Genomic DNA, 20,626 nt, shown 5'->3' with positions numbered 1-20,626 from the left:
TGATAATACTTTATTCACTTCAATCTTATCAGCATTATGTCAGAATCAGAATCAGTTTTATTGCCATTGGAACTTGATTCAGCGTTAAGGTGCAACATAAAACTGAGCATAATGACAATAATAATAGTGAAAAAATATAGACTAAATGCTAAAATAAGATAAAATAAGGACATAGAAAATTGAATTTGTAGAATGACACTAATATAAATTAAAGCCGCGCGACCGCCTTCCCGCGCGACCGCCTTCCCGCCTGTCCATGTTTTCTGCTGCGTTTTGCGGCATACCAAACGAAGCTCAGTAATTCACCGTTGATGATTGCGTAGTTTGCGATTCAAATAGTAGTTTGTCCTGACAAATTGCAAGATTGTGCTGAACACAGACCTGAGCAGGGAGAAAGCGAGAGAGCCTCGGTGACCCGGGACTTTTCATCGATGTTCAGGGGGTCAAAAATACCCGAGTCGTGGCAGAAAGAATAAAGTCTAAAGAATAATAATTATAATGGGGCCCGAGAGGAAATGTCCCATCAAAATAAAAGCGGAAGAGGAAGTGAAGGCATTCATTGCGCTTCTGCTGGCCAATTGTGAAAATACACAATATCTGCAATGCACTTTTTTCATGGCGTCTCGAGGAGAATATAAACCATGAGTTTCAAACAAATCAGACAATGTTGAGTTTTTCACACAATGGGTAGGGGGCGCTATAGAATACATTTGTTACATCGGTATTTATTTCCAAAACGCATTAGTAACTGAAATATGAGCTCCGTAGATCATTTCCAATTAGCGTAAATTGTCCATGAAAAAACAGGAAATTAAGCCTTTTTGAGGGCGTGTTACGCAGAGACCGTAAAGAATATCAACATTCTTTTGGATATTTATTAAATTTCAATGTCTTTAGATGCAAAAGGTGTTGTTTTGAGCTCGATCAGACAAAAAACTTAGGACAAGTACGATTTTGAAAAAAAAAAGTCAAGCGTGGCGGTGACACTTTGATTCAACATGGCTGACTTCCTGTTTATCATAGAGCGATGCTGCCAGGTGCGTTTTACTCGTCAAAGGTCAGAGGTCAAAGGTAGCTCTATCACTGTCCCAAGTTTCATGTGCCTAGGCCAAAGATTAAGCGTTTCATGTTTTTTTTTTTTTGAACTGGTCGCCACTGTTGCGACGGGCGTTCTCGCAACCTCCATTTTATTGGAGTTCAAGCCGAGCCGATCGCGTCTATGTCCCCATGTGGGACATTCATCAATGTTCAGGGGGTCAAAAATGCCCGAGTTGTGGCAAAATTTTACCATGCAAAACAACAATAATAATAACTAGAAAATCTGCAATGACTGAAGCCATTGCTGGAGTGTTTGCGTCTCTCCCTCTCCCCCCATCTCCCCCCCTCGCTCTCTCTCTCTCTCTCTCTCTCTCTCTCTCGCTCTCTCTCTCTCTCTCTCTCTCGCTCGACTGGCTCCGTCCCAAAATTCTAAAAAAGAAAGCCTAAAGAATAAAGTCTAAAGAATTCCGCAAACACTCATAATGCCCAAATTCATTTAAATGGGGAAAAAGTACTAATACTTTCGAAGATTCTGCAAAACGTACAAGTTGTTCAAATGTCAAAAGTAGTAGCACACTGAGGTATAACTTGTTGAAATCGGTTAAAGCGTTAAGGAGTTGAAACTGGCTAAATGGAGTAAGATAAGATAAGATAAGATAAGATAAGATATTCCTTTATTGTCCCACGTGGGGAAATTTCATTGGTGCAACGCAGATAGATACAGAGGTAGATACAGAAGAACAGATCACTTATAGGAAGTCTGAAAAACACTTTCAGTAGAAGATCTCCTATAAACAAAAACTCCCATAGACATATAAATAAATACATAAATACCATTGCATGTGATCACAACAGTAATTGCACATGAATATGTGTCACGACGGCACATGGATTGCACATGAATTTCACAGTAATTGCACATGAATCATGACAGTAATTGCACATACGACAGAATTGCACATGGTACAGTACTAATACTTTTGCTAATTTTGTAAAAAGTGCAAGTTTTTCAAATGTCAAAAGTAATAGTACTACTGTGAAAGCGATCATAATGAGGTGTTGAAATCGGTTGAAGCGTTAAGGAGTTGAAACTGGCTAAATGGAAAATCATGGAAAATATAATAATAAAAACACTCACAATACAAGAACATATAGTGCCTGTGTGACATCACGCAGACGCTCAATAAGAAGAAGAAACCATGGCAAGAACAAAGACTCGTCGCTTTCCATTCCATTCCATGGAAGGCTCGAGCCAATAATATATATATACGACAAGATCAGAATGATAGTGCAAAACTGGTAGTGCAGTGGGTAAATTATTAACATGGATTATTAAAGTGTGTTATTAAACTGGCAAGTGTATGAAGTTAACTGAATACACTGTGTTTCTCACAAACTGATAGTGTTACTGACTAAAGCCTTCATATTTGACTGTACATTTCCACATAGGAAAAGCAGTATCCTTGTGTATATGTAAAATATATGTAAATCCTGACCCAATGTGTGTCAAACAGAAAATGCTCATTGAAATACATTATGAACACTTTTAAGCATGACAATTTAACCAACATTTTGTTCTTGTTCCTCACAGTCGCTTCCTTTGTGTTCTTTGTGGTCATCGTGGTCATGCTGTGTATTATTTACCGCAAAGATCCTCAGTGCTGTAAGCCGCGCTCCTATCAGGCCTCGCTCTCCGATATGGTAAGAACAACAAGAGTGCAAACAAGTGTCTTTGTGCTGACTTCTCCGCTTTCCAGACCGGGATGTGCAGTTTCAGAGATGCGCTGACCAGTTGTTGCCACATACATACAAAAACACGTGTACACTCACTGCAGCTCGATTTAGAAAGTGTAACCCTGACTCAGCACTGGTGTGGGAAAAGCTTTGGTCGTAGTACTCAAGAGGAAAGAGGCCAAGTTACTGCAAATACTGTCACATAATACAGTTGGTTTGCCGTTTTTTTCAACCTCTATTTTGCCCTCAAAGTACTATGTACACAGATACTGGGGGCATGACCGGTGAAATGTCTGGCCCAAGGACATATTATGGCAGCATAAAGTACACTTCTGCTACTACAACAACAACTGTTATATTATACTTACTACTTATATTATACTATTACTACTTCTTGGGCTATAATCGACAAAAGACATTACCATTGATTGTCGGCCTAAAGTGGCAGACAAAAGTTCTCTAAAACTAAACCAAACTGCACACATCCACAATCTTAAAGGAATTCACACAAAAAACACTTTTTATACAGAAAAGTACTAGTTAACTGCATATTTGTATGTAAAAAGGCACTCACAAATCTCTAGCTTACCTCCTTTCTGCTGTTGTCCAGATAAATGCTTTATTACCAATAAAATATTTAGTTGACTTACACCAGATGTGTGTAGTACTCACTTAAATTTACTCAGTAGCAGTCGTAACAATAACAAGAAATTGTACTTTTCAAAGTATACTTTTATCACCCCGTATTCTTACTTGAGTATGTTTTGGTTCCGCTTCTCTCTGTGATTAATATAGTAACAAAAGCTTTATATGAACAACCTTATTTTCAAATACGATTGGTTTTGGTGTCTCTTCTTTGGAAATGCCAGAATCTGTGCATTATTGAATGTTTCGTTTGTCCAATTACATCAACTCAAATCATAAATCATATTCAAAACATTTTACTTCCAAACTGTTCAAGTATTAGTTTCTCCAAATGTATTTTTAACCCTGGAGTAATTATTTGGGCCACTACTTCTGCTTGAGTCATAGTACTTTAAAGTAACATTAGTAAATATTTTGATTATATTCTACCTGCCTCTGACTGATACAAATATTGGTTGATTATTAATACACAATTGACCATTTAAACGTCATCATTACTACCAGTCAATAATTTATACTTCTCTTGCACTTTGTACTACTACTACTTCCTCCTCAAGAAAAGAAAAACACACCACAATCAAAACAACCATTTTTACCATTGCCAAACGCACCATAGATCTCAGAGTTCCAGGTTATTTTAAGGACAAACCAGGTCTAAAAGGAGTAAACCCGCATGATGGATACAAAACTGTTCTTATGTACTGCAGGCCACTTCACTTATCTCTAAACTTTCCACCTCAGATTGAAACTAACTTGAGTGTAAATTACAGTTGCGTTTCATTGGCTGATTTGCCTGTTGCTTCCTCTTCCTGGTTTGTGGTTTTCTTCTTTGTGGAGTGGGTGAAGGGGTGAAGAATGGACGTTATCTTCACATTACAGGCACATGACACACAGGCCCTCGTCTTCACACGCAGGAAGCACGTTTTAACCCCTTTGAGGAAGTGACATTGTACAGACAGGCTCTACTGGGCGATGGCTAAAGCTCTTAAGTCATCATCATATGCAAACAAACTTCAGAACTAATACTGTTAAGTCAGGAGAAGCGCTAAAGTAAAGTTATTGAGCACTCAAAACTTTAAAGTATTGGTACTACTATTAGGGGATGTACTGCACCCAATTGTTTGATTGTAATTCAAGTTAATTTAGTCCAGCACATATTCAGATCTATGGTAAAAGCAGTCAAAATGAGACAGCTGTGTGATGTCTGCAGTGAAAGAACCATGAGTGCGCTGTTAGCATGCTAGTTGTTTTTAGCTTTTCCATGATGGCAAAACTCCGCTTCGGCCTCTGAAAGTTGTGAAATGTCCTCATAAAGTCCTCACGGTGAATATTATAATGTCAGGAATACGTGAGGAAAGTGGGGAAACGTTTTGGACCAAAGCCTTTTCTGTTTTTTAATTTTTAAGACTGTAAACATCAGGTACAGCAACTTTAATACAAGCTACTACTTCATAACAAGGAAATAGAGACACACACTCCGGTGTTGGGCAGTAACTAGTTACAAAGTAGCTATGTGTTGTAATGTGTAATCCATTGAACTGTGTCATTTACATTAAAAAAAAGATAAACTGTGCACAATGTCATCTTTTGGTGCTTGATGCATATCAGCTGTGAACCAAAACAAATACATCTTAGTTTATGGAGGTCTGTACATGTCAACTCTGCTGCTGTTGATTTAAAATCAGGTCAAACAACACAGTTTAATAAGCGGTGAGTTATTTCCTGAGATTACGCATGAAACTAATTACCTAGAACAAAAAACTAACAAAAAAAGGAAAAAAGAAAATATCACATGGACTGAAAAACACTGCATATTTCTGCGGAATCAATGGGAAAAGCGTAAAACTCTAATGCAAGAGGAGTTTGTTTCTGTTCTAAATGGCAAATGACCAATGAACGTCACGAAAAAAATCGCATCGATTAAGGAAAGTTTTGAGTTTGACATCGAGGTGCGACAGGGCAAGGTGACCGAACTCACTTTTCAGAGAGAAAAGTGTATATTCTGGATCCCAGGCAACTAGAATAACTAAAAGGACAATTTTTACCAACATATTACCAGGATGCTAATTGCTATTACCTACCATCCTACACAAGGACCCATTTAAACCTTAATGTTAAAAGTGAAATATCTACTTTTATATGACATAGTTAGCGGAGTGAAAACACAGGGGAAATCCAGAGAACCAGCTCAATGGCTTAATCTGTTTTTATTTTCACCCTTCACAGAAACGTGCCCATCTGAAATATCAGACCAAAATGCTCAAACTTATATTAATGGTTTTCTGATAGAGTGAGCCAAAGTTCATTGTTGCACAGCTAAACGCGCAGAACACGACGCTCCCTCATTGTGCTGCGGTGAGACGTTTCATGTCTTGGACTTCATAGCCACATACCTTTGCCTGCTCCTTTCTGCGCCCTGAATAGCCGACGGGCGCACAGTGGGTGCTGGGGACACTGGGCCACAATGGCTCTCCTTTGGGTCCTCCCCCATCCTGAGCGCTGATTTTACACGGTTGTGCTTTTTCACACTGGCTGAATCAGTGCCGCAGACAATGGAACGACTCTCTCTTTTTCTCCTTCTTGAGCACTTTTTCCTCTTGAAAGTCCGGACCGGCGTGGGGATCAGTGGCCTTTGACATTACCTTTTCGGGCTCGTCTCCGGCGCTGACATGATGTGAGGGTCGTGGCAAAGGGCGCCACAGTGCATCACGCTGAGAGGCAGTGATGTCATTGTTAAAAAGCCCTGGGAAATTAACGCGGGGAAACTAAATCTCACTTGAGTTGTGGTGGTTTGACAAAAACATGCAGTTATTGCTCCCGACAACACGTCTTATCCCTGTGGCAGGAGTTAAACTGCAGTCAGGCGACAAATTGACTGTTTGTGAGGACGTCAAAATGTCACTGGCAGTACATGAGATCAATTTATGTTTTACATTTTTACTTGGGAAAACTGTCATTGATCAGGCTAGTTTCTTTGTAGTTTAATTTCAGTCATAATTAAAAAAAAATAAAGAAATAAAGTTTTTTTGCCACATTTTCATTGAGAATACATTACACAATTTACAAAAAAGTAGAATTTTGGCAACAGGAGTAATGTTTTTTTGAGTGAATACATCTTACTAGCATCAGTTCTAAAGTTAAGTTAAAAATGGGAAGACTTTTTTAATAAATACCCTTTTATTAGCCCTACGTAAAGCATGTACAAAGACTGATTCATTAACAGTGAAGGAAAGTAACATGATACAAAAGTAAGTAACATTTTTAGGTATGTGTACTTTTACCTGTGTAGAATTTACATCTGATACATTTTACTTTAGCTTCCCTACATTTGAGAGCAGTAAAGTACTTTTCTATAAGGTTTGAGAGCGCCTGAAATGGCCATGGTGACATCCTGCCGAAACATTTGAGTTAAAGACTGGGAAACAAAAATGTCTAAATAATAAAAATGACTTATAAGTTATAATTTCAGTCAATTTATTTGCCCAAATCACTACATTTGATGTAGTGATCTATGTCAAAATCTATGTCAAATACTTTTACTTTTACAATTGGTACTTCAATACATTTACTGAAGTAGATCTTTTATGTAATACTTTACTTTTACATGATACATTTTTGCCCCTGTGTCTGTACTTTTACTACAGTCTTGAAAACTTTTTCTACCTCTGTTTATTAAGAATGAATTCCTCTTATTAACAACTCCCAACCCGTTAATTAAATGCTCACTAAGCTTAAACATTCCTAATAAACTATTTTTGCTCATGTTTTTAAGGCTAATTGTACTGTATTGGTGTAATTTTTATAAAGTGGTACCTCATGTTGTTTAACCAACGTCATAAAGCAATAATAACTCCCTCATTCTGTGTGACAAAACAAAGTATCATCTTAATTCTGTAATATTCTGTATAGTTTACATCACGTGCTGCTTCTCACAATTTCCACGCTAAACGATTACACCGCGACACCCAAAACCGCGCTGAAATGTAAAATCGGTTAACCGCGGGACGTCCCAATCGCCTCATGGCCACATTTACCCGTCAGCCATGCGTCGAATTGACTCGTCCCCTCCAGTAACAAGCCCCATAAAGTGCAGTGGAGTGCGCTCGTTAGCCGGGGCGTACCTGCTGGAGCTACACGAGGGGCCTGAAAGCCTCCGCACAGACCCCACGGGGAGCGGTGTGGCCTGGGGAGGCTGCTGATGACACAGGAGGGACTCGCCATTGTCCCGCGCACAAAGGACGCTCATTCAGAACTTTGCTAATTACCCAGGTCTTACCGCCGTCTTTTTGTGGATTCCGGCGGCGCATACAGTGGTGCACAGGCCGGCCTTGTTTCAGAGACAGGTCACGTAAGAAACAAGGATGAGAGAATGCTCAGCCAATTTGTAGAAAGTGTTAAGTAAAGTGCGAGGGGATGGGTTATCTGAGCTGAAATAAGAGGATACTGTGTTGTTAAGTGACTGTGTCTGATGAGGCGTCACGCTGGGATCACAGAGTTACTCGTTGGAGGCTGGATTACTGGTGAAGGTTTGAAATGTGACATGATAGAATGAAGCAGGGGAGTTGAAATGAAACGGTTGTTAAAAGGAAAGCGATTCTACATCTTAAAGATTCTGGATCGAGTTTTAAATTTCCCTGACACCATCTCTATGTATGAAGATTGTTGAAGTGTTATTTATTATTATGGGTTTCTCAAAGGCAGTACATTGGTAAAAAAGCACCTTATTTCTTTTAGCTGATCCAATAACATCGATTTAGTATGGCTGTATTCTACACTTTACATGAAAGATTTGTTACAAGACAGAACTTGAAACTTTTTTTTTTTTTACATTTCCCCCTAAAAGCTCACCAAAAAATGTCAATACAAAGCTAGAATCAAATATTGTGTTGGATTTGAATTGAGAATTGTTTTTGATTTGAATCGAGACCCCAACAATCAAAACACAGCACACCCCTAGATTGAACGGATGGTGCAGATTTGGCCTAATAAGATGTGTTTTATCCCATACGTTTGTCTAATAATGAGAAAATGTATATATATTTTGTCTTTCTGGTGATATCTGTGCATGTGCATAAAAGTATTTCTGCCATTCAGCAAACAGTCGGTCAAAAGTAGTGCTGTAGAGAGGCTAACATTTCAAAATGAACATTTAAACGCTCATAAAAGTAGTTGAATTATTAGTTGAGTTGTAGAGCAGTAAAACTGTCTTATTTATGTAGTTTTTTCAGTGTCAGTACCTGCGCTCAAATAGTTCCAATACACGTTTCAGAATTGATCAATATCTGGTTATTTATTTATTTTTTGTTATTCTTTGGCAAAAATGGCAAAAAAAGAGGAGTTACATCTAGTCATTCAATATCAAACATTTGTTGTACAATTACACTAAAAAAAGAGGTCAATTGTTTGGGGATTTGAATAATCAGAGGGAACGGCTTGACTTTTGCTATGTGCAGTTATTTAGCCCAACAATTAAAGAAATGTGTAATATTATGTCCAGAAAAGAACGATTCAGTGAAAAAGTTGTCCTGTCCCCCCACATACTGTATTTAACGTGCATAAAATCATGTCATATTTTATTCCGACAATGACCCTGCTGTGATTCCTCTGCTGCTCCAGGCCTCTCTGCCGCACTACTACAGCAGCAGACAGACTCTGGTGGGCTCTCCCGGTGAGCAGACGCACATACCAGACGACGACATGCAGGTAAGAGCCTCAATCAGCCTCCATTATCAGAACAAAGCCGCTCTTGTTTCTTTAGAGCACTGTACACAGAGGAACAGGCCTGGAATGACTGCTGTTGTATCACGGCAACACATCAAGAGACAAATTGCTCTTGTCATGTTCGATACAACTCTCTTTAGATGTCTGCATGTTGTCTCTTTTGTTTATGTGAATCCTCATTTTAACACTACTCTGCCTCTATTATTGCGTTGCACTTTTTCTAATTGTTTGCATTAACTGTAAAGCGTTAAACTTGTTTATTTGAATATTATATGCAAAATACAATTGCATCCCACTGTACAATCTTTATAGGGATATTTTGAAGATAAAAGAGAAGTAGATCTGCTGCATTTTTCATTTGCATGTGTCATAATCCAAAGACTAAAGATATAAAAGTGCATACTGGGTTATTGACGTTATTTTATTTGCATTTTAACTATTCCTTTGTTGTTGTTTTTTATTTATTTATCATTTTATTAATTTTGTGTTTCCTTTTTCGTTTCTTATTGTTTTCACTTAATAGTTGTCTTCATATTGGCTGGACTGAAACACAGTAGAGCAAAGGATCATGGTCTATGTAGTTCCCACAGTCTTTTTACATGTCGCTGCAAAGGAGCTTGTAATTTGATCTATTTTGACAACCCACACTATTATTATGAGACTTTTAATGACACCACAATATTTTGGTTATAGTTATAGTAAACTGGAAAAAAGAAAAATACAGCATTTGTGAATTTTTCATAGGATAGTTTGACGATACGACAAGAAACATCACAATATAACAATTACCGTATTTTCCAGAATTCGCACCAGCCCAAAAAATGCATAATAGAGAAGAAAACATATATAAATTGCACTGTAGAATTAAATGCGGTTGCAAGTGTGAAAATAACAAATAATATCACATATAAGTCGCTCCGGAGTATAGTATATAAGTATAAATATAAGTATAAGTCGCACCCCGGCCAAAACTATGAAAACTAGTCCGGAAAATACGGTATCCACGATTACTGACGCATGATAAAATTCCTGTACAAATAGTAATATAGTAACGCTACAAATGCAAAAGCAACGTTATTGTGATAGAAACCGCCACAAAAAACACACTATACATTTAAGAGTACTCTTTTGTATGACAGATTGAATGGGAAGGACTTAATTTTGCTTTTATAACAGTCACAATCGTTCGCCTTTAGTTATTACGATTACATTGTGACATGAACAATCACCATTATCAACATTATCAACATCCCTACAATAGACATCATAATACAGTATTGTACCAGTTAAAAACAATCAACAGTGTGATGAAAACCTTTAATGTGATGCGCTTAAGTGACCGAACCATTTTCCATCTTAGTCGTGGGCTCTTGTTGCAATTGATAACACAAACAGACCTCACTGTCGGGCCACTTTATGTATCAACAAAGGTTTTATTGGTGCATATCCTGAGCAAATAAAGCTGGTCACTGTCCGTCCCTGAGCGTGTCCTGTGTGTCGTCCTGCAGTCGGGTCAGCTGTTCTACGTGGGCCTGCCCTCCAGCTACAGCCTGGAGGCCCCCATGCCCCGGCTGCCCTCCTACGAGAGCGTGAGGAAGAAGGACCGCCAGAGGCAAATCCACAAGATGATCGCCGACCGCTTTGGCCTCCCCGGGTCCATGGTGGGAGAGGTGCGTTCTGTCAGGGAGCAGGCCAATGCCCCGGGGAATGAGGTTACAGGAGTTTTTCTTTTACGATGAAACATAAATAACGCGTAGACATCAAAGCGTTATTTTATCCATCCCCATCTCACATTAATAACATGACAAAATGATGACACAATTCTTTTACCACTTCTTTCAGATAAATTGATAGATACAGAGGCTTTATCTCATTTCTGGAGTTATCAGATGATTGAAAATGTCATGTAAACATTGGCTGCGGGTACATGCGGAGTCAAAATAGAGTTATTATAAAATTTTTTGGAGTTATGAAATGATCCCTTTGATTACTCACATCAGACGTGTTTGGAATGGCATTTAAATCCTCATGGAAATCAGATAATAATCAGATTTTGGTGTGCGTGTGAACATAGCCAGTTCCATCTGATGTGAGTAATCTGATTCCATTCTGATTGTTGACACAAATTTGGACAATTATGAAAAACGCAAACTAACGTGGCAAAGACAAAATTGAAAGAGAACCTGTAAAAGATAGAAAGTACGTGTAAAATGTGTGATCACATACAATGATGACTCTAAAAATCGTGGAGATGTTTTTGGTGATCTGATTTCTCCTGGGCATGTAAACACACAGAATATGTTCTATATGTTCTATACCTGGTTGTTCTAGTTATGTAATTTTTTTATTGTCATGCAAATAATTGTACATAATGAGTCAAAGTACATTTTTGATGCCTCTGCGTTGGTTCAGGAGCACACACTGGAATGGTTTATGAACGCTTGATACTAATAATACTAATACTAATACTAATAGTCATAATCATAATCACAATCATAATGATAGTAGTAATAATAATAATTCAGTAATAGAATATCCTCTGCAAAGAACAAAATATTATGTATATTTAAAGAAACGCTTGTTGTTCATGACCTCTTCATTCATTCTATCTCTTGTATTCATTTAACAGTTCATCATTCAGTCTCTTCTCTCAAATATTAAAGCTCCTGGAATCCCTAAAAGTGTGCAGCCATAGTTTTAAATGTACACCTTATATCATCAGAGAAAAAATGAAATCGTATCCCTAAAAATACCAAATTCAGCCTTGTTTTTGTCTTTCAAATGCCAGCTCATTGCTCCTCACACAAACACACAGCCTTTCAGTTTTGTAACCGGAGCTTGTTCAAAGATGAGCATTATATATGTGTTATTATATGTGGTGCACGCGTCTGCATTGTGTCTGCGAGCTAAGGTTTGGACTTACACGACGCTTTGGCGCTAAAAAAAGCACCACAGATATGAATAAAGCCTGAGTGCAAACACAGGCCCGGGACACTCTTGTTACCTATGCTAATTTGAACATGTGACAACACTTTTCCATTTACTCCAAAGTCACGTGAGCCTAGCAGTGCTTTTAGAAGAGTCATGAGTTGCTATGGCGCTGCTTTTTTGGGGTTTATTGCTTTGTTTGGTCACGTCAGCAGTAGTTTTACCTCTTCAATTCCCTGCTGTGTCCTGAAGCCTGGAGGACGGTTGTTAACATTTGCGACTGACCGTGGGCCGTGTGTGGGCTGAGGCTGGGAGAGTGGCCAAAACATTTACTCAAGTAGAAGTACTTAGTAGTAATTAGTGGTCTAAGAGATTACTCAAATTTACAGATTAAAAAAGTATTTGGAGAAAGTAAGAGTGACTGTAACATCAACATCCGATTTCTGACAAATAGGCACAAAAATGAGAAAAACTAAATCTGAAGGTGCAAAGCAAGAAACACAGATGTTCAAAGCCTTCAGAGTTGTCAGAATAAAGCTTTTGTCACTTGTACATTTAGTTCACAGTAAGTCTAAAAGTGACAAAGCTACGTGCTCCATTTAAAAGGTGGCACTTTTCTGTGATTGGTTGAATCTGGCTAACATCTAAATCTCTTGGTACAATATTATCACAATATTCATCCCACAGAACAATATTTATATTTTTAAAAACAGACATATTACTCTTTTCATTTTAAAATGCTGGTATGAATAATTACTGTCACTTTTCAAAAACTTAAAATATAAGTGCTAAATCAATCTTCATTAGTCTGCACTTAAATGGAGCAAAGGATCATGGTCTATGTAGTTCACTCCATTTCTTCAGCTGCTGCAACAAAACAATGCATCGAAGCAAAGCAGCTTGTAATTCAATATATTGTGACATCACACAGTATTATTGTGAGACTTTTGACAATGCAATATCACATTATTTTGGTTATTGTTACGTCCCTTCTCCCTTCTCAGAGCGAGGCAACGGTTGTTCCCCTTAAACAATGTTTTAAATCTGTTTTTCATCCCTCGAGGCAACTGCTGTTGTGATTTTGGCCGTTCCAAAAATAAACTGAATTCCTATTATGTAAATCCCAATATCAGAGTGATTTTTCACATTTAATTCACGTTAATAATCTCATCCTTTTCCATCTTTCCTCAGCCTCCTCCTTCATATGAAGAAAGTATGGAGCATTCTGTGGAGATCCCGTACGACACCAGCCAATCAAGTCTGAACATCCCCGATTCTCAAATGACTTACACTAACAGTGGATTCAACAATGAAAGCGACAATCCGCCAGCGGCCGACTGTAACACCGACACAGGGAGTTTACCTTTGTGACGTCACGTTTCTCAATCTGAGGCCCTGAGCCAAAAAGAGCCAAAGACACTGGATCTATTTGACCCATCAGCTGAATGTAGGAACATACTTGAAGACGCTGTGTCGGGAGGAGAGAAGGACGAGCTGCATTCAGGAAATAAAGACACTTATCAGAGGCAGCATGGCACATTGGGTAAAGGGTTTGCCCGCTAACCAGAGGGTAGCAGGTTCATAGGGATAAAGAAGAGGTTTTTTTTAATGTTTCCTACTCTTTCCTATTTTCTTAACTTTAAAAGTACAAATCTGCTCTCTATTTTTCAATCAAACTTTACTTGAATTTACTTGAAATGTTTTCGTCCATAATGCAATATAAATATTTTGTTTCTGTGTGTTCTTTTGTGCACCAATACATGTTTGCCCTTGTAATTGTGCCTCCGCTTATTTAAGAAACTGATTTCTAGAAATGTTTCTAATAAATGCATTTTGTATTTTTAGATAAGACAATTCTCTGATGAAAAAACTGTGCATTATAACATACACTTAAAGGAGACATATTATGCTTCCCCCCAGGTACTTATTATTTAACTATAACATAATTAGATCATCATTTTATGTTAATTGTAACACCATAATGATCACAAATGACGTCATAATAAAAACAGGTCCATTGACTTCCTTTTCAAACCGGCAGACCTGATAAGCCCCGCCTCTTCATTGTGACATTTTCGCATAAAAAAGCGTCAGATTGTCCTTTACATGTTTAATTTAATTGAAATGTGTCTACGTGACATTTGAGAACTCTATATGTATCACTCAGAAGAATCTTAATCTTTCAAATAATCACAACAAAGTACAGTGCTGTGGGCGGGGATACGGGGTAGGTGAAAACAGGAATTTTCTGAGCCTCAGTTTGCACAGGATAATGATGAGAAAAACGGTTAAAATGATTTCGCCTAATACGTCCCATTTAAGTTGAGCTAAAATACAACCAGGCTTGACCATACCGTGTGCTGTAGTGTAATAATACCGCAATAACACTGCTGCGGCGCTGACAAGAAGTATTTTTCTGCGGCAGCACACAAAAAAAAAAAAAAAAAGAACACACACACACACAAAACCGACGGACTCACGACGCTCTGACGCACTTGAACGTCACTTACGGAAACAGCCGACAATCCCCGAGTAGCCGAGGACAAGTCTGGTATGTAAACAAGGTCAGACACTGCAGCAGACTGTGCACACTTTGCAGGGCAGGGATCCTTTTGCACAAGACGAGGACCAAACTACTTCATCAGACTTCCACGCACAGCCAGGTGAGCTTTAAGGTGCCTCCACACTTGCACAAACACAACATTACAATTCAGACTAAATTTAGGATTAAACCCGGAACTAAACATAGACACAGCTAAATTAAAGAATCCAATCTAGGCTCAAAGTGAGATCAATTAAATCCAAGCGTTATTTATTACACTACAGCTGAAAAGTAGACAATAATACAGCTGATCGTGCATTTGATAATCATCGTGCAACCAACGGAGACAATTGCGTTATAAAAGATCTAAAAAATGATGCATACATGTGACGAGTGGCTTTTTAATTTTGACGCAGTGTTTTTTTTTTTTTTTTTAAACTCAACTGCGCATTTGCTGTAAGTGGGTCGTGGAGAAAAAATGCGTTGTCATCCGGTTGTCACGTTTTTCCCACGTCATGAATCTTTAAAGATCAGCTTCTAACATGGTCTAACTGTATTCAAGGCTTGGACTCTGCACATCTTACTGTTATATTGTTGTTAGAAGTGCAATTAATGTGTGATAAACTAATTATAATGAGTTTTTGTTGGTGAAACTGCATTGAATTCATTGCAAAAATAAAAGGAAAAAAAACCTTCTATTTCTCTGCCAACCATAAACAGATAAACAGATGATCTCATTTGTTTTTCTTAAGATTGAGAATATAGAGGCGTGCCAAGTTAATGATTATAAGATGATTCTTTTGTATGGGAGCATGTTTACAGATAATATGTAGGGCAAATGTTGTGTTTTCAAAATACAGTTTCCATTACGTGTTGAGTTATTTCTAGGTTAAACACTGAACGATTGTGGGATGAATGTGGGATGAATGTGGGTGAAGTTCCTGTGTTACGTTGATGTCACCTTCAGGGCCAGAAGTTGAGACTCATCAGAGTAAAGTGTGTTTTTGATGTGTTTTTGATGTGTCTGCAGAGCGGAGCGTCCCACCAGCCAAGATGATGCAGTGCTTTCATTTCATGGTTGAACCGGTTAAAAATGTAACGGCTAAAATAAAGGTGAAACATTAAACAATAAAAAAAAGAACACAACAAACAATCATGGGATTATTTCATTTCAAATGCTAAATGTTACAATAACTATATACCTTTAGTAAAGTAAAATTTAGGAAAGATTTTGAACTACAACACACTCCCTCTGAATGGCATCAAAACGTATCTGTCTCCATGGAGACAAGAAGCTCACAGAAACAAGTTTTTTGATGTATTTATTTAGGAATGAAAACACTTGTAATTGATTAAATGCAATCTAGATAGGCCTGTCACAATAGTCCAGAGTCAGGACTAAACATGGACCGGCCTCCTGCTGGTGCCAGAGTCTGGACTAAACATGGACCGGCCTCCTGCTGGTGCCAGAGTCAGGACTAAACATGGACCGGCCTCCTGCTGGTGCCCAGAGTAAGGACTAAACATGGACCGGCCTCCTGCTGGTGCCAGAGTCAGGACTAAACATGGACCGGCCTCCTGCTGGTGCCAGAGTCAGGACTAAATATGGACCGGCCTCCTGCTGGTGCCAGAGTCAGGACTAAACATGGACCGGCCTCCTGCTGGTGCCAGAGTCAGGACTAAACATGGACCGGCCTCCTGCTGGTGCCAGAGTCAGGACTAAATATGGACCGGCCTCCTGCTGGTGCCAGAGTCAGGACTAAACATGGACCGGCCTCCTGCTGGTGCCAGAGTCAGGACTAAACATGGACCGGCCTCCTGCTGGTGCCAGTGTCAGGACTAAACATGGACCGGCCTCCTGCTGGTGCCAGAGTCAGGACTAAACATGGACCGGCCTCCTGCTGGTGCCAGAGTCAGGACTAAACATGGACCGGCCTCCTGCTGGTGCCAGAGTCAGGACTAAACATGGAGCGGCCTCCTGCTGGTGCCAGAGTCAGGACTAAACATGGACCGGCCTCCTGCTGGTGCCAGAGTCAGGACTAAACATGGACCGGCCTCCTGCTGGTGCCAGAGTCAGGACTAAACATGGACCGGCCTCCTGCTGGTGCCAGAGTCAGGACTAAACATGGACCGGCCTCCTGCTGGTGCCAGAGTCAGGACTAAACATGGACCGGCCTCCTGCTGGTGCCAGAGTCAGGACTAAACATGGACCGGCCTCCTGCTGGTGCCAGAGTCAGGACTAAACATGGAGCGGCCTCCTGCTGGTGCCAGAGTCAGGACTAAACATGGACCGGCCTCCTGCTGGTGCCAGAGTCAGGATCAGGGGCATACATTATTTTCAATAATATATTTTAGCATGATACTTTCTGTAGCATTAGACCACAGTTGAAATGTGTTATTGTGACAGGCCTAAAGATAGATCACTTTTAATGCCAGACTTTGATCATAGTCATTTGAAATCCCCACTACTGTTTTTGCAGACTCTTCTCGTCAGCTTAGAGTCACCGTCACCCTCAAGTATCACAACAGGCATAACATTCTTTTTAATGGGGTGATTTATCGCTAAGGATTCTGGGAAACAGGAGCCTGTTTTGTTTCTGCAGACAGAAGCAGAGCCATGTTGTGCATTCTGATTACATCCAAAGGCAGCAGTACGGAACCAGTCACTGATGTGTTTTTTGTTTTTGTTTTTTAAATAGGAAGTGCACAAAAAGAACAAAAGGGACAAGACCGAGCCCCTGGATGAAGATCAATTATTCATTGTGGACTTGGCCAAAGATATCAACCGAGTCTGTCAGGTACAATGCTACTATAATACTATAAAGGATGGGTGAGATACAAAGAAATATCCAATCTGAAAATCCACAAATGTTGAACCAATATTAAACTTAAACTTATTGTGGAGTCAATTTGGTCTCCTTTGGGTGAGTCCTTGTTTAGACCTTCTTTAACAGTGGTGAAGTCCTATTTTAGAACAGGTGTAATCCTAGTTTAGATCTGGTGCTACCCAGAAGGCTAAATATCTTCTAAGTGGCACCTGTTTGAAAGGTTTGAGTTCTACTTTTGCCTGTATTGGTGGATTTTATATGACATCACAAGCCGATATCATTCATCTGCAGTTAAATGACATTCTTTACAACTGCGGAAAAGCAAAGTTTGTTTATCTAGCATGACCTGGGAAACGACTGACTGATATGAAGTAATGTGTGTGACAATATTTTCAGTTCTTAAACATGAGATGCCCGAGGCAAAGGCAATCAAGAGCATGTTTAGGGGCCAATAACAAAACATATACTTTATAATATTTGTCCTTTAATGGCGGGGCAGCTATAATAAGTATTGGTAATATATAGGTTTTAGTTGTAAAATATAAAGGTACAATCAGGCACAAGGTTCATGAAAATACCAAGAAATTAATAGAGAAACTGGCTCTTGCCCATTCCCTTGGTTTTAAACTATAGCTTGTTTATAATATTCCATCACCACCAGTATACAAATATCTTCAGTATATCACACGAGTATTCCTCTGTAAGAAGCGTATTATGAGTAGCTGTTGTTCAACCACTGTTGCAGAAGTCCGAAGCGTTGGAGCACATCTGGAACCTCGACGACACCTGGTCCACCCTCCTCTGCAGGTTCACCATCTTGGAGTGGGGGAACATTCTGGAGCGGAAGGTGAACGACATGACAAGATCAAATCGCACAAAACGATAAGTGTAGACGGTTGAATGCAAAATATGTGTTTGATTTCGGTGCGAAGAAGCTCATGCAGACGGATGGATGGCCCGAGATGGATGAAGCCAGGGAGTTTGACCTTTACGACGAGCAGCACGTTCAGCAGGCCAAGGCGGTCATTCTGAACTGGGTCAAAGATCTGAAGGCACAGCCCGAGGTATCTTTGCGGCCCTGAGTAATCCTTTCTGAAAATAATCCTTCTAATTAATTTCCATGGTTCCTCTTTTAGCAAAGCGTGTGGCCTGGGGAACCTGTGGCGAAGGCTTTGGAGGACCTGAACTCGGCCTGGCGTTGGGGGCGTGTGACTACTCTGTTTTCGGCCATGGAGTTGCTCATGTGGACTCTGGTGCTGCAAAGTCCGGATAAGGTATACATGAGTAATATTTATGCATTTACGTTGTTTTGTCAATTTCTACATTTCAATGTTGATGCTACTTACGGTGTTATTTTCTGTTTTTCCGTAGGATAATTTACTTCAGCAGTGGCTTCTTTGGAAACAGAAGACCAGAAAAATAGGTATGTGCTAAGCTAAAGCGTTATGTTTCACTTTGGCCACTAGGGGGCGTCAAAGCTCAACACACAAGCTCAAATGAAACTGCTATCCTAAATTGAAGATTTCAAGATTTTTGCTTCTGTGCTGCTGGATTACATAATAATTCAAGTCAGAGCCACTTAATGTACATAATACTTTGTAGCCTTGCATTTTTTATATTTTTCTCTACCTACTGTTTTAGATTTGTCTTGTATATTTGCCTATTGTTCTTGAATTGTGCTTTGCGACGCTGGAATTTATCTATTGTGGGCCAAATAAAGGTCTTCTTATCTCAATTCTGTATTTATTTTGCATGTTTGCACCTTCAATTGTTGTCATTTTGAGATGCAGATTTATTTTTATTGCAGTACCGGTAATAGGATGTAATAGTTTGTGGATTATCAAAAGCATTAGACCCCTGTAATCTATATATTTCTGCAGGTTTGGTAGCTCCTCTTTTACACTAATCCTTTTCCCTATCTCCCATCAGGTGCCATTCCCTATGTTCCTCAACCAGGTAAATATTATACAATGTCTGTGTAGCTAATTCTCTGATTGCCAGTATTTCAGAACAATGTATCTTTTGTCGTTCACAGTGTGGGATTGGATTTCTGATACTGCAGGTAATGCAGCTCAACAATAGTATTATTTATAAGTTTATGTTGTCCACAATCATGAACAAGCTCTCTTCTTGCAGTGGACATAACTCTAGATATGGAAACAGCTAACCCTGACCTGCTGATCACTGGAGACAAGCGCTTGCGCTGTGGCTTTGACAGAAAAGATGTGCCAAACTACCACCAGAGGTTTGACGGCTGGTGGTGCGCCGCGGGGCTGGAGGGCTTCAGCTCCGGGCGCCACTACTGGGAGGTGGAGGTGGGTGAGCGTGACTGGCGCCTGGGCGTGGCCAAAGAGTCTGCCCTGAGGAAAGGCTTCAAGTCCCTGAACACTAACACTGGATATCTGACGCTGCGCCTGGAGAGAGGCACCGAGCTGAAGGCCCTGACTGTGCCCTACACCGCTCTGCCCCCAGGGCTCATCTCCCGCAAAGTGGGCATCTACCTCGACTATGATAACGGCCAACTGTCCTTCTACGATGTGGACAAGCGCTTCCACATTTACACATACAACGAGTGCTTCACTGAGAAGCTCTTCCCTTTGTTTGGGACAGTGGAGATCATCAAGGATTTGGTGATCAGGGCTCCAGTGGTGAAGACCCCGTACATCTGCCCTGGCTCCTGTCTGTGGGTTTAAGATCACTGTAAACTTCATAACATTATAGAAATAACTGAGTATATAAGCCCATCCTTATGCAATGAAACCTGCTGTGTGACCTGCTGTGTGACCCCTATACTGCTGCTGCTGCTACTGTATGTGATCAAAGCACTTACTCTGCACTGTACATTTGCTCTGTATTTGAAAAATACACACAAGTATTATGATATAGTATCTATTGTGCAATGCGCATCATGGAAATACAATTTCTATAGGATAAATAAACTAATTAAACTGCAGTATTTTGTCTGTTTAATTTATTTTAAACATAAACAATAAATAAACTTATAAAGTTTATAATGATTATTTATAAAGAAAATAAAGATTACAGCACCATGAATAATTGTACACATACTATTAAGTTTAAATATTCTGTTTATTATAATCAAAGCAGTAGAAATCACACAATGGGATGTAGATATAAGGGTGTCGCTCAAACCTAAAATCAATATATCTATATATAAAATGAAAATGTA

General features: G+C 39.5%; 2 protein-coding genes across 3 annotated transcripts in view; both read left to right on the top strand.

Annotated features, from left to right (window-relative positions):
* Positions 1-13,541, top strand: part of LOC140357592 (uncharacterized) — a 14,001-nt gene extending 460 nt beyond the window's left edge. Inside the window, exons 2-5 of the mRNA XM_072442108.1 lie at positions 2,630-2,739; positions 9,034-9,120; positions 10,647-10,808; positions 13,258-13,541. Coding sequence (XP_072298209.1) covers positions 2,630-2,739; positions 9,034-9,120; positions 10,647-10,808; positions 13,258-13,437 — 539 coding nt within the window. The 3' untranslated portion in view covers positions 13,438-13,541. The remainder of the gene's footprint in view (positions 1-2,629; positions 2,740-9,033; positions 9,121-10,646; positions 10,809-13,257) is intronic.
* Positions 13,542-14,567: 1,026 nt separating this feature from the next.
* LOC140357948 (butyrophilin subfamily 3 member A3) lies at positions 14,568-20,387 on the top strand. 2 transcript variants are annotated; one of them, XM_072442536.1, is made up of 10 exons: positions 14,568-14,729; positions 15,639-15,721; positions 17,308-17,406; positions 18,182-18,283; positions 18,369-18,500; positions 18,573-18,710; positions 18,808-18,859; positions 19,366-19,392; positions 19,472-19,498; positions 19,573-20,387. In XM_072442536.1, exons 2-10 carry the CDS (start codon positions 15,662-15,664, stop codon positions 20,127-20,129), a joined length of 1,194 nt encoding a protein of 397 aa, XP_072298637.1. In that variant the 5' UTR covers positions 14,568-14,729; positions 15,639-15,661; the 3' UTR covers positions 20,130-20,387. The 2 variants fall into 2 exon arrangements, with proteins under 2 accessions (XP_072298637.1, XP_072298638.1); XM_072442537.1 differs by having other exon boundaries at positions 14,584-14,729; positions 15,646-15,721.
* Positions 20,388-20,626: the final 239 nt, after the last annotated feature.

This window comes from Eucyclogobius newberryi, unplaced genomic scaffold, assembly GCF_026437365.1.
Source record: "Eucyclogobius newberryi isolate DKJ021-1_F unplaced genomic scaffold, fEucNew1.0.hap1 SCAF_13, whole genome shotgun sequence".
Lineage (NCBI taxonomy): Eukaryota > Metazoa > Chordata > Actinopteri > Gobiiformes > Gobiidae > Eucyclogobius > Eucyclogobius newberryi.
Note: the sequence above shows the minus strand (reverse complement) of the source record. Positions and strands in the feature narration are given on the sequence as shown.

Bases quoted from the DNA above. Each gene is read 5' to 3' on its own strand.
- LOC140357948 (XM_072442536.1), top strand. From the start codon at position 15,662: ATGATGCAGTGCTTTCATTTCATGGTTGAACCGGTTAAAAATGTAACG. The intron at 18,501-18,572 runs GTATCTTTGCGG...TTCCTCTTTTAG, and splicing joins ATCTGAAGGCACAGCCCGAG to CAAAGCGTGTGGCCTGGGGA. The intron at 19,393-19,471 runs GTAAATATTATA...TGTCGTTCACAG, and splicing joins TCCCTATGTTCCTCAACCAG to TGTGGGATTGGATTTCTGAT.